This window comes from Corvus kubaryi, unplaced genomic scaffold, assembly GCF_017639235.1.
Source record: "Corvus kubaryi isolate FWS band 111438036 unplaced genomic scaffold, C.kubaryi_AGA036_p1.0 126, whole genome shotgun sequence".
In the NCBI taxonomy this organism is placed as follows: domain Eukaryota; kingdom Metazoa; phylum Chordata; class Aves; order Passeriformes; family Corvidae; genus Corvus; species Corvus kubaryi.
The window spans coordinates 2275856-2290406 of record NW_024580661.1 but is presented as its reverse complement, the minus strand read 5'-3'; the positions used below and the strand labels follow the sequence as shown (position 1 = coordinate 2290406).

At 45.3% G+C, this 14551-nt stretch overlaps 1 protein-coding gene across 1 annotated transcript in view; it reads right to left on the bottom strand.

The window, feature by feature from the left end:
- Positions 1-14551, bottom strand: part of PTEN (phosphatase and tensin homolog) — a 50890-nt gene that overhangs the window by 21201 nt on the left and 15138 nt on the right. The window contains exons 2-4 of the mRNA XM_042021965.1: positions 12246-12330; positions 7559-7603; positions 2755-2798 (exon numbers count right to left, since the gene is read on the bottom strand). Of these exons, the coding sequence (XP_041877899.1) occupies positions 2755-2798; positions 7559-7603; positions 12246-12330 (174 nt within the window). The remainder of the gene's footprint in view (positions 1-2754; positions 2799-7558; positions 7604-12245; positions 12331-14551) is intronic.

Below are 14551 nucleotides of genomic sequence, written 5' to 3'. Positions count from 1 at the left end.
GCCTTGTGAAATAAAAACCTGCCATTTCCATATTTCACAAATGGTAACTGGGAGAGCAATCTCAGGTAAGGCACTGGCAACACTTATGGGGCACCAAGCAACATTGTCCTTTCTGCATGGGTGTATTCACACACACTTTTTTCCATCTGGAGATGGAAAGAATTTTGAGCGATGCAGGAAATGGAAGGAAACCCAAGAGAGCCAAAAATAAGCAGAGAGTAGCACCCAAACTTCTCCCACTTCAGATCAGATGAGCGACAATGTCCCCCTGACCAGCAGCACTACACACAAGGTTCTGCTTTCAGCAGAACAGCACTTAATGAAGTGCACCCCAATTCCCCTCTGACAGCCTTGGGATCTTACAAACACAACTCTGGTTCACTTCAAAATTCTCAGCTAGAAACAGCATTTCCTTTTCTGGGCTAAAAATGAATACATTTCATTTTTTGGCAAGTGCCTGTATTGGTTTCGTAAGCACTGCTCTGTAGTCACGCACACAGGGCTCCTTTTGATGAATCCCCAAGGACTCCAAGAGCAGAAGTGAGGGATGAAGTTATGGAACTGCTAAAGGACTGCAGGACAAGTCCACAGCCTTTTGGAGGGATCCACAAGGACAGTTTATTCACTCAGAGGACAGACTGCCCACTCCATCTCCCAGAACAAACAGGGAAGCTGATAAAGTGAATCATCTTTGCTAAAGAGGCAACACATGTTCACAAACATCAACACACAGTAATAAACTCTTCCATGTGGAAGATCCAAAGGCTTCCCAAATGATCCCCGAAGTTCTATGTGAACTTCAAGACGGAATTTATTTAGAAATCCCTAAGAAAAGAAGCTGAAAAATTGCTGCAAATTAGACTCAAAGCCATACAGACAATCACAACTACAGCCAGCAAGGTTCCCACAAAAAGGGGAGTCAAGAAGTCCTGAAAGAACAGCCTGAAAAACCACAAGCACTCACAGGACGCTGAAGATGCTGTCCAAGATTTGCAATCAAAAGCAAACCTCGTGGTACCTCCTTCAAAGCTGGAGTGAGAAGATGAAATGGGTGCCCTGGGACGGTGCGGAGGGATTAAGAGAAAGGAAACACTAAAATGCACGGTCTTGAGCAGGTCCTTGAGAAAGGTGCAGGTCCCTCCATGGATTTTGACTCCTAGCAATGGAGCACACAGCATGGAGAATAGTCCTGATTACTCTCTCCAAGCCCCTACATGTTGTAAGAAAAATCCCATAGCACATAGAAGAGTTTAAAAAAAAAAAAAAAAAAAAAAAAAAAAAGGAAAGGAAAGGAAAGCCTGTGGCAAAGCAGAAGGCAATTCCAGCATGGAAGGATTTCAGAAACTGGAAAAACCATGGACACAAAGCTAGTGCTCAAAGAAGATGAAGAGCTTTCAGTGTTTAATGTGATGCAAGATCATCCTGGGTAAGTAACGAACTACTCTGGTGTTTCAAGCTCAGTGTACGAATCAGAAGTTCCCTTTGCAGTCAGTTCACTTCAGGAGACTCTCAAGTGGAACTTTTGTTCCTCTGCTAAGGGAAGTCCTGAGTCACCAATTTGGTTATCTAAGGTTAACTAATTCGGGGGTGAAAATTAAAGAATGCAACACATCTTGTGCAGAGGAGCTGTGAAAGGTGCTGTCACAAACAGCGTTTGGGGCTGGGATTGACAGCGAAGGGAGCTGAGCACCCCCGTACCAAAAAGCAGAAATTAAAGCAAACATATGTTCTGGCCATATTAGAACACGTCCTCTTCTCTTCTTACCCAAAGCACTGCTCAAGCAGATCCTAAAATACTTTTTTCTGGCTGGTGTGTATGGAGTGAGGTTTCAGGGCACTGTCATTCAACATTGTAAGAGCAAATCAGAAGCAGTGACAATTTCAACAAGACAATTTCAGTCCTTCTATATTCAGACATTAAAGCAGCCAATTATATTTTGGTCACGTTCTAAATCTTCTTCATAACTAAAAGGATGGTTTAAAATAATAAAAATGAAAACCAGAAGTTAAGCCCTTGCTATGATGTAGAATAAGCCAGTGAGGCCAAAATTTGTTCATCTCCTACAATTCTGAAGGTACAAGAACTCCTCATCTCCCCTCATCTGAAGCACAGGAACTACAAGCTCTACTACTGAGCAAGAGATGCTCCTCTGGCCAAAGAACAAAGGTAAACCTGCATTTATTTATTAGCTGGGGAGGTAATACTGACACAACAGGTACATGAGTATCCACTCACAAGGAGCTGGTCAAAAGGCACCCCTGAAAGATTCCCCACTGCTTTTGGTAGCTCTGCAAAGTGTCAAAGACCCAACTTGTCTCTAAGAGGCATCATATGGGAATTAATTTTTTTTTAGCATCTGAAGGTCCTGCCAGATCTTCCAAAAGTTGCTTTATATGTATAGTGATAGTGGCTTAAGTGTTCTCCATTTTCAGCCTTCATAAAAACCAGACTCCTCCGAGCCTCATGTGTAAACTGTACAAGAAGTTTGTACTTCACTGAACTGAACCTTCTGTGTAACCCATTCTGCAGAAATTTCTTGCAACTGTAGACTTTTTATTAGATCTTGATCTTTAACTGTCAGGAACACACTTTTTTGAAAGCACCAAGAATACAGCAAGTTTTTCCAATGACTCAAAGCAATCTGACATCATTCCTTGTGCCCAAATCTCCTACACGACTATTCATCAGCTCCTCCTTTAGGCCTCCATTCACTGAGGATCCACGAGAACACACATTAGGCAGTAGAAACGTACCTCTGCAGTTAAATTTGGCGGTGTCATAATGTCTTTCAGCACATCTGAAAAAGAAAAATAGACAAGAGTTCAAGACAAGTCTCTGAGGCACTCCCAGCATCTGTCACACCCAGGAAAATCATGCATGCCCATCACCTTTATGATTTAAAACTAGAGGTTACACACAGAAAAACTGTTTTGCTGCAGACTGCTCGCTAAAGTATGAGTTCTTTTACTGCAAGGCAAATACTCGCCCTCTGGTAATTGTAGTTTTAGTCAGCGTGACTCAATTCATGCACGTAATGCAATGGATTATTACCTTCTAACCCTGTGCACGAGCAGCTCCAGCACTGGAGCACCTTTCTGCTGCCAAACACACGGACAGCAGACAGCTGTGACCTTCACCCAAGGGATCCTCAGAACACAGGTCACGGCGCCTCAGCAGCAGCACGGGTGCTCGGAGTGATGGGGGTCACAAGGACATCGCAGGACCACCACGAGCCCCGCTGAGTATTATCACAGAGACCACTTGTATCAAGCAGGGATTGGGACACTGCTCTGCCACTTGGCATTGATTCCTGAATTTAAGTGAACCCTGTAAGCCAGTCAGCCATGTTCCCCCTCAGACCTGGGACATGGTACATTTCTGAAGGCTCTGGAGTCGCATCGAGGAGATCGATGGAGGAGACCCTCTCCAGCTGGACAGGAACACAGCAAACCACACTGGATTTGCCTTACAGGGTGACTTGCCCAAGGATAAACACCAGTCACAGGCAGAAACAACCCCAAAACAGCATATTAAGGAATGACCAGATCAGATCTTGGGGTAAGGGGAAAGAAGGCAAGAGTGCATACCCTCTAGAACTTGCCTTGGAGCTGCTCCCTGCAGGCAAAATGGTGTGAGTGGAAGCGCAGTTCAGAAAGGAGAACTGGGAACAATCCTGCCTCAAATCCTGCCAAGAGCAGCTTGGATGGGGACCTGAGCAACCTGACCTAGTGAATGGCATCCCTGCCCACGGCAGGGGGTTGGAACAAGATGATGTTTAAGGTCCTTCCAACCCAAACCATTCTGGGATTCTATGAAAGAGGTTGAAACACAACTACTGGAGTCATTTCAGTAGACAAATCACACCTAGGTGTTCAGTTCTGGTTACAGCCCATACTCTTCAGAGGATTCTAATTCCCACACCAGTTTCAGGACTGGTATGAACTCATCTCTGCTTACCAGGTATGTTATGACTGCAGCCCTTTGGAGCCATGTGGAGCTTAGCTGACACTTTCAGACACTCAGACTTTTGGGCTGCTCCTTGCGCGACTGTAACTGGAGCCTCCCAGTGCTGCCCTGAGCTCTGCCCACGACAGACACAGGCAGGGACACAGGCAGCTCTGCTGGGGCTGCACATGCTCTCAGTGCTTCCCCTTCCCTGGATTCCAGAGCCTTCTCGGAGCTATCCTCTGCCAGGGAAAAGCCTGGCAGCTTTCACAACTCCAATCACATTGCTGACACTTTCTCTGGGTCAGAAGTGAGCAGGTTAAGCTGGCAGAGGGGACTCACAAAAATGCTACATGCACTCGAGCCTTTGAGAAGAAAGGCTGGATGCAGGATGTACATCCAAGGGGGATGGAGCAGCCCTCAGCACAGGAACTTTGGAGGCTGCTAGGAAGCAAAGCAGTTAACACAAAGCATCTTATCCAGGAAAGTTTCCTGCCTCCTTTTAAAGAAACACCCAGCTCAAATGGGGAGTAAGAGATGAAAGTCTTCAAATGTTTAAAAAAAATCCACATATGGGCAGAAAACCATCAAATTTGGAACTTCTAGACAGTATCATCAAGTAGAATACCCTGAGGGATAAAAAAAACCATTTTGTTGATACCAAGGATGGAAACTGAGGACATGGTCATGTCCCTCCCTCTGCCCTCTTCTGGGAGCTGAACACAACCAATGCAGAGCTCCAGCCTCAGCTGCACCAAATCCGTGTGGTTTTGCAGCAGAAATCCCACCAACACACACTCTGGGGATACTGGGGGGGCTTAACACTTCCAACGCAGCTGTGGGGCTTTTAAACACTATTATAGCTGAAAGAGAGTCAGATCTCCAGATGAAACCTGAATATTTGTTTGCATTTTTGAGGTAAGGAAGGGGTTGGCCTGTTCTTGGGATCCTCCTTAAGATCAAAGTGAGTTTAAAGCAACCCAGAAGCAAAATCCTGCCAGCCAGGCACCTTCCTGATCAGTCGTGGTCCCACTGCTGACAGGACTATGGGCTTCCTCTGCCAGAGCCCAGCCCCAGGGACACAGCAAGCACAGAAAATCCCATTTTCATCAGAACTCCTTCCTTTAACCACCTGCCTGTAGGACAGCTCAAGGAAATCCACTGCAGAAGATGGAGATGATTACAACAGGGCAGGTGACAATCTGGCAGCACGGGAAGTTAGGAGATCAAAGTGGAAGAACAAATTTAAATTAAAGGGGAATACTGAAGAAATAGCAAGGGGTTAAAGGAACACAGGAGAGAAGCAACACAAACAAGAAGGAAAATCAAACTGCTCAAACTGCTGGGAAGTTAAAAGCCAAGATGTGAGGATGGGGCATAGCTGACATAATTTCAGAAAAATCTCTAAATCCTTTTAGATAAAGCTGCTCAATACACACATCATTATCAACTTCGTGGAACAGCTACCTTAAGGGAACTCAAATCCCATGACAGATTTTGAAATAATTCTGACTATAATCACATAACTCTTCTGAACTCCCACCTCCTGCTTTGAAACACAGACAATAGATCATTATTTACAAAGGATCAGCTTTATCTGAAGACATGAAGTTCTCTGGAATACCTGATGGATGCAATTCCTTCCCATCTCCTGACCAAACATCGCCACAATTCACCTGATGGCATTTTATGTGTATAAACTTTGCCTGCACAAAGATTAAGAGATAACCTGGCCTCTCCAGACAGGGATAAACAGTTTAATCCTCCAAAAGTTTTCATCTGAGGATGAATACAGTAATTCTAGGAAGTCTCATTTGTGACTGTTTTGCAGTTAGCAACAAGGAAATCAATTTTCATATAAAAGCCTGAAGACAAAAACCTTTGGCACACCTGGACAAGTTTTTTCCACAGCTGAAAACACACAGAGCAGCACCAGAAACGTCAAATGCATTTGCCTCGTCACTGTTCTTTTCACTCACAAACTTTAAAGCTGTTCCTCTGCAGGGCTGGGGGAACTGGGTTGAGCTTTTTTTCAGTAAAATGAGATTTCTGGCAGACAGCAAAGTGGAAACTTAGCAAGTAGCTCCTCAGGGAGGTGGCGCTCGAAAAGATGCTCAGACTCACTAAAACCCTCCTTTCTGACGAGTTTACACCAGCAACCTCTGGTTGTTAGCTGGCACCTCTGGAGCCACACTGGAACGAGGGGCTCAGCAAACCCAGCCCACGTCAGGGACACCAAAGCCACCCCTCCCAGCAGGTGACAGCTGCACTGGCCCCAGGCAGCAGCAGCCTGAGTTCAGCTGTTCTTGCTCTGCCTTGCTCCCCAAAACAGGCAGGAGCTGCCAGGAGGCTTTGGGGGGACTGATTACCCAGGGTAGTTTGATTTTAAATGATCCGGATTCTCCAGTGCTGACTCCAGAGGACTCCAAAGGGAGAGAGGCAGGAATTACCTCCTCTACCTGCACCCACATGCCAAGGAGCCATCAGCTCTGCTGGGAAGCACTGGCCTTTCCACCCAGAAATTTTATCCATCTATTAAAAGGATAACACTCTGGAAAGCTCCTAAGCTGGAAAATACAATTGTGCTACTGAAATCTATGAAAGGTGGCCAATGACTCTTCCATTTATGTATCTTTTTCTGCCCCATCCTACCCCACAACTTCAATGACCACTGTGAGGTTCTTCAGCTTCTGCTGTCACTTCTCTCCAATATCAGGAAGCAGCTGATTGATGAATAATCATTTAGTTAACGTAGAGGCAGGTTTAAATCCTTATTTTTAAATATTTATTTTAATGGCCGACAGATTACAATGTCACACACTGCCTGGATTTCAGTACTATAGTAATTTTTCTATTAATTGCAGATGTTTAGGAGCATACTCATTAAAAAAAGTAAAGCTGTAACAGTGCAGAGAATCAATCTTCAACTTAGATTTTCAGGAAAAAATGAGGGGTAGGAAAAGCATGACTCTTCAACATCAGCTGACATCACCAAATAATTTATACAAATGAAATTAGCCTAAACTAACATATAAGTTTGATGAAGGAACAACAACAACAAAAAAAACCCACCCAACCCATAAAATTCCTGTAACAATAACAACTTTCTGCAGAAATAAACTTTCAGAGGAAAACACTACACTCAGAGAAGTGAGAAACCACCACCAATTGCTCCAACAGCTTTTTGAAAGCAATAAACAGGGACAGACAAGAAGAGGGAGGAAGCAAACCGAGTCTGGGTACCAATGCAGTCTGATTAAAAAAGCATAGAGAAAAACCCAGGAAAATATTTGGCAATTGGACATTAATACATGAACAGAAAGCCTGCTGTGAATTACTTTTCACTTTTTAATCACATGGCCCAAGCTCCAGATGGGCTGGATGCCAAGTCATTTAAAAGCGTTCAAGTAACATGAATACACACCAGCATTTCATTTAACCTCACTCAGCTCCACTAAATGAAGTACCAGTGCTCTCAATCAGCCTTAATTGTTTTAAGAAATGTGCAAAACATCTCCAGCTCTGCTTCAGGACAGCAGCAAGCCACTTGCACTCCTCAGCTATTTTCAGAAGTCATTATTTTGGAGAATGCATCTTTAAGAGCATACTTACAGATTGTATATCTTGTAATGGTTTTTATGCTTTGAATCCAAAAACCTTCAAGAAAAAAAAAAAGCAGGTATTAATATACATTGCACTAATGTTGACCTTAATTTGCAGCATCCTTAAAGCACCACCCAGCATGTGCAGTTCTGCATTTCCAGTCCCAGCCCTGCACTGCCCCAAAAATCAAGGAGGCAGCGTGTTGGAAACCTCACTCATCCAAATAATCCAGCAGTATGGATAACACGACTAATGCAACTAAGGAAACCAAGATCTGACCTGAAACTGAAATATCTACTGTGCATGGACTGATTTCCTGATTCCTAAAACACCTGCAGATCACTGTAAGAAGCTGAGGAAGGCTTGTTTATTTTTAACCAGAAAGCACTAATTACACCAGGTATCTGTAAACACCTCCCATTCAATCATTTATGCAAAATATTTTGCCAAATGAAGAAAAGCAGTTAAAATAACTCTTGTGTTCCAGCTCCAGCCAGAATCACTCATTTTAATCCCAGGTTTTTTATTATTTGCCACTGAAATCAGTCCCCAGTGATATTCTGGGTTTTGGAAGGAGGATCACTACACTTTTTCACACTCATTTCATTTCCATGCTCACTTTGGAACACAAACTTCCCATACAAGCCTCGGCGAGCCAAACTGCAAGCATGATTCATCAGAATTGCTGTGATTATATATGATGTGTCACCTGGCAATGTGCAAGAAGAAATAACATGCAAATGTTTACACTTAACATCATCAACAGTGTGTATCTGCACATCAGCCAGAAGGAATTTAATTAGCCATGACAGAACAGGCTGTTCAAATTGAAAAGAAACACTAGCTGCTGAAATCCTGGAAAGCTCAAGCAAAAACAAGCTCTGGTTATCGGTCATAATATTCCAGAAGAACCTAGAACAGCTCTGTGGTTAAAGGCCTGCGTTCAAATGGGAACAGATGTGAGCGCTCCTTGTGCAGCGCCGAGTGGCAGATTCCCAGCGCATCAGGAAAATACACTCCGTGACTCCCACTGGTGCCCCTGTTGGCAGCCTTGGAGAGCCTCAGGAAGCTGGTGGACACGGGGATTTGTTTCAGGAGATGCTCCTGCTTGTTAACACACACCGGAGAGCGAGGAGAGCCGGCTCTGCTCTTCAGGAACATCCACACAGTGGAGTATAAGCTTCCAGGCAAGGATTTTTTTTAAGGACAAAATTCCATCCAAAACCTCTCCAAGTGTCAGTCACAGGAGACAGCCAGCAGTGCAGGCTGGACTTCTCATCCAGCAATAGCCTGGAATTTGTCAGGGTACCAGCTATTCAGAAAAAGCCCACTGCTGGATGATCCTGGCTCAATACCAATTGCTCGGGAGCTTGAGCACCTTGAATTTCTGCATAAAAAGCACTCGGAAAAAAACATCCACAACAAAAAGATGACTGGAGCAGATGAGGACTGCAACATGCAGAATGCTGCATGATCACATTTTATTCTTGTTTAAATCATAATTGAGCATCCAGTTCCCTGCAGTCACTTAATTTACATCTCTGCTTATCTTAATTTGGTGGATGATGCTTTTAGGTGATCACTGCTCCTTTTGATCATCATTTATGGACAGCTTAATAATTATATAGGCATTCCAGTACTAAAATCTAATTTACACATATCTACCTACTCAACCACTAAAATGTATTTTCCTTCATTCAGAAGCTACTGAAATCAACGCCGTGAATGGAAGAGGGCCTTCCAAGACTCCTGGCTACTGATATTTATTTACATTATTCCCATGTTAGATTAGGTATTAGGAAGAAATTCTTGGCTGAGAGGGTGGTGAGGCCCTGGCACAGGGTGCCCCTAAATCCCTGGAGGTGTCCAAGGCCAGCTTGGACATTGGGGCTTGGAGCAGCCTGGGAGAGTGGAAGGTGTCCCTGCCCACGGCAGGGGCTGGAATGAGAAAATACCTTCCAACCAAAACCATTCTGTGATTTATCCAAAGTCCAGCCTTTGCCCCTATCCCACAATTTTCAAAGGTGGAGTTCATCAGGGACTGGCTATTTCATCAGCCTCATGAAAAGGTGCCTCTAACTGCTGGGAAAGAAGGCTGGCTGGAGTTTGGGGCTTGGGAGGGACCTTAAGGCTCATCCAGTTCCACCCCTGCCATGGGCAGGGACACCTTTCACTGTCCCAGGCTGCTCCAAGCTCCATCCAACCTGGCCTTGGACACTGCCAGGGATCCAGGGGCAGCCCCAACCTCCCCAAGCAATGTTTTCCTGTGTGGAACCACAGGATTCGAGAACACAAGTTCACCCTCTGTTAACAGCCCCAGCAGACACACACACACACAGGTACACACACTCTCTAACAGTGCTTCCTGCCTGCTGCACTGGCCCTCACGGATCTGCCCAGCCCTGGACAAGTGATGACTTCTCACCATGGCACCAGAGAGTGCAGGCACTGCGCTTCCCCCAGCCTGGTCAGCTCCCGGCTCTGACACTCTCAGTGCTATTTGTGGAGGGTGATTTTCGTCATGACAGTTGAACATGCAAAACCAACCCGCTGGAGCCCAGCTGAGTGCAGCTGTGCAGGGAGCCACTGACTGTCAGGTGAGGTGATGAGTCCTCCCAGGGTGGGAACCGAGGAGCTCAGCTCACTTCTGTACCAACCTGGATGCAATCTCCAGGGAAATTCCAGCAGCCCTACTTCTGCCTGCCAACAATTGCAGAATCATGGAATCCCAGAACAGTCTGGGTGGGAAAGGACCTTAAGGCTTATCCAGTTCCCACCCCTGCCATGGGCAGGGATACCTTCCACTGTCCCAGGCTGCTCCAAGCCCCAATGTCCAACCTGGCCTTGGACACTGCCAGGGATCCAGGGGCAGCCCCAGCTGCTCTGGGCACCCTGTGCCAGGGCCTGCCCACCCTCCCAGGGAACAATTCCTTCATAACACCCAATCTAATCCTGTCCCCTCTGGCACTGGGAAGCCATTCCCTGTGTCCTGTCCCTCCAGTTCCTGCTGCAGGGTCCCTCTCCAGTTTCCCTGTATCCCTTCAGACCCTGGAAGGAGCTGTGAGCTCTCCACACAACCTTCTCCTCTCCCGGCTGAGCAGCCCCAGCTCTCCCAGTCTGGCTCCAGAGGGGAGGTGCTCCAGTCCCCTCAGCAACTCCATGGCCTCCTCTGGACCTGCTCCAACAGTTCCATGTCCTTCTTGTGTTGGAGGCACCAGAACTGTGCACAGAATTCCAGGTGGGGTCTCACCTGAGCACAGGGGCAGAATCCCCCCCTCCCCTGCTGCCCACGCTGGGGGCTCAGCCCAGGGCACGGGGGGGTTCTGGGTCCCAGCTCTCACCCACAGCACCCCCAGGTCCTTCTCCAGCTGCTCATCCCCAGCCTGGACTTATCCCTCAGGGGGCTGCCCTGACCCAGGGGCAGGACTTGCACTTCACTTTGTTGGACTCCATGAGGTCGGTGTGGGCTCAGCCTGTCCAGCTCACTCTGGATCCATCCCTTCCCTCCAGCATGTGACTGCCCCACACAGCTCGGTGTCACCACTGGACGTGCTGAGGGTGCCTCAATCCCACTGTCCATGTCACCCACAGAGCTGCTGAGCAGTACCAGCCCCTCAGGGACCCCACAGCTCAAGGTCTCCACAGGAACCATGAGCTGCTGCCCACAACTCTTTGCCTGCAGCCATCCAGCCAGTCCTGTACCCACTGGGTGCTCCATCCATCCAATCCATGTCTCTCCAGCTGAGACACAAGGATGTCATGTGGGAACACTTTGCACAATTATGGGAAACTCCCCATGGCATGTCACACCTGGAAGCAGACACTCCCACTCCCACCTTCCCTGAAAACCTTCATTAAAACCTGCATTATCCCCCAGCCCCAAGGGCCAAGTCTCTCATGGAGCTACTGAGCTCATGACTTCAAATGACCTCTAAAGCATCACAGCTTCACAAAAATCCCAACTTCTAATCCTAAAACCACAAACTTTTGGCAACTTCTACCAAGTGTTTGGTTTTTAATGCAACCTCTCACACTCTCCAGGTAGGGTTTTGACTAAATGAATTGCAACAGTGTTCCTACAACACTCTCCACCTCTTCCTCAGCTGTAGCCAGCAATTCAGAGTAATGACTTTATTTGAAGTGAAAAATGACAACCTATGGGGGTTTTTACCAGCAATAACAGATTTTAGATGATCTTTCTCCTTGTCCACAATTACTGAACACTACCAAATGTAAAAGCCTTTAGATAAAGTCACCTATATTTACTATTTAAAATCTAAATTTACTTATCAAGCACTTAATTCATCAGTTTAAGAAAGGAAAAGGGAAAACTTATCCTGAAATACCATCAGCTACCTAAGGAAAACCTTGTCACTGAAGAGAGGCATGGATTGATGTCTTTCTATAAGTAAATAACCAGGTTTTTTTCCACTCCAAAACAAGTTAGTGAAGTTAATTTTTCACACTAAAAAGGCAGATCATATGCATTTGAGATCAACCCAGAACAGCAGCCTGGCCATTTTTTGTTGTTTCCAACATTTCTCGGGAAAGCTATTCAGGCAACATCTACGTGATGCAAGAAATCTCACCATTTCTACAAGTCAGAACACACATCCTTTCCTCAGCAGGACATAACTGAGTGCAGAAAAGAATATTCAAGTTTTGTAAGTTAAGGAAAAGAAAAATAAATCCTTACCTTACTACATCATCAATGTTGTTCCGGTACACTCCTTCAAGCCTCTCCGCAGGAAAGCCCATAGCAATTATGTTTGGATAAATATCTGAATGTGCAAGTTATGGAAATATTTGTAAAGCACGTGAAATGCCTACAAAAGCATTAAATGGATATTAATCAAATGTGGAGCTGTACCCAAATCAGAGCAACAACTCCAACAGACTGCAAGCAATAGACAGGAATGCGCAGATCTGAAAAGGATTACATATCTTGCTTACCAAAAAAACCCCAACAATTACCCACTTCTGAACAAATATTCTCATTTCTTATTCTGAACTACCTGCAATTCACTTGCCAGAATCAACCCAGGATAAAAGAATTTAGGCCAAACAAATCAATGCTAAGGAAAAAGGGCAAGTAAGGAAATTTTCAGTTTACATCTAGAGTTGATGTAGTAAAGAATTCACAACTGCTAGAAAATTACTGGTATTTATTTTCCCTGTGGCAAAATGATACATGGATTTTTTTTTTAAACACAATTCCAGAAACGAAAGTCCTCCCAAGTTTTAAGCATTATTAGAAATGATAATGTAGCACAAAAGCTGTGCTGAAAAGCGACCAAAAATGAAAGCAGCAGCTCGAAACAGCCCATACCCTGCCACATTAACATACTCCTCCTCAAACTAATTTTAGAATAGCAAGAACAAAGCATGATATGTTTGAAGTTGGCCCTGCTTTAAAAAGGGGGCTGGAGGAGGTGATTTCCAGAGGGCCCTCTCAACCTAAATTATCCCACTCTTTTTAAGACGCGTTTTTATTTTCATGGTCAAAATATACCAAAGCTCCAAAGAATAATCACATCAGAATGGGAGACACTGCATCAGGGTCCAAGATATTAAAATTCCAGTTACTTGTACATGACAAAAAGCCTGAAGTAGGACACAAGCTACTTTACTCCACCCTTGCAAAGTTCCCACAAGTCCTCAGAGCACAGCAGCACAGACCAAGTTCCGCATTGACACCATTAACTGCAAGGCTTCAGAAAAACATTGGGAACTGAATACACGGAAATAATGTTTTGTACTCTCAAAAAAAAAAAAAAAAAAAGAATTAGCATTTACTGTGTTGTAATCCAAGTATTAATAGACATTGGTCTGCTTGGGCCGTTCAACAGATGATTTGTACAGACAATGAGAAAAATATGAAAGCTCTGGAGCAAGCCAAATAAATATTTGTAGCTGCCTTAAAAACAGACACTGAAACAGGTTTGTGTCTGGTTCCCAGTTTATTCTGTACTTGCCCTAACACTAAAAAACACACACTGGGGAAAAAAACCCCCAAACATTAAAGTGCTTAACTTATAGAGCTTGGGATAACCTCAAATCACAAACTTTGAATTTCCCTCTGATCTATTTTACTCAGCAAGCAGTTCACACCTCTTTAATTAACAAAAGGCGCTATATAATTAGCAATGTCTGTTTTATCAGTTCCTCCTTGCCATAAGCAGAAGAAACTGGATCTAAATTATATTAACTGTGAATTACCTGGCTAATACACCCTATCACTCCCTCCTCCTTCCCAATTTCAGCCTGATTCCTCCCTACTCCCAGTTCCAGCATTTATCCTCCAAAGCCCCTCCTTGTGCATCCTGCTTTCAACAGCACTGCTCACAGAAGACAAGCCCTCATGCTGGCAACAGGGGAAAAATAATTTCATTTTGACATATCAAAACAAAACTCAGTTTCAGCTATAGTATCACCCATGGGACAACTGCCCAAACTTCACCAAATTACCCTGTGACTTGCTCACATTTCTGTGTGCAATCATGAGCTCTCCTACATTTTTTCAGGCACTGCAGCCCGTGATTGATGTTCAGATGCCTCTCCGAGGGGCTGAGACAGGAGATACTCTCCAGGATTCCCAGCTGGTGCAAGACGGGAGTGAGGCAGACACACCCCCTGAGCCAAGGGAACAGAACATCTCAACAGCAGCGTTCCCAGCCTGCTCACACACTGCTCCAAACACCAGAGCCTCCAAACACGCAGGCACAGGGAGATAAAAAGTTCCAAAATAACCGGGGCGCTCCCGGACTGTTGGAAGCGTGATTCCCGCTCGGCTCCCGGCTCTCCCTGCTCCCTCCCTCGCTCGAGGGCGATGCACGAGGGTGCAGGCACAGCTCGCAGCCATTCCTGCTTCCAAACAGCTGCAGGACTGGGCACAGAATGCATCAGGCTGGAAAACACCTCTTGGATTGGGGAGTCCAGCCTCTGACTGATCACTGCCTTCTCACCCAGGAACCACTAGGAATGCTTAAGCTGATCCATGCA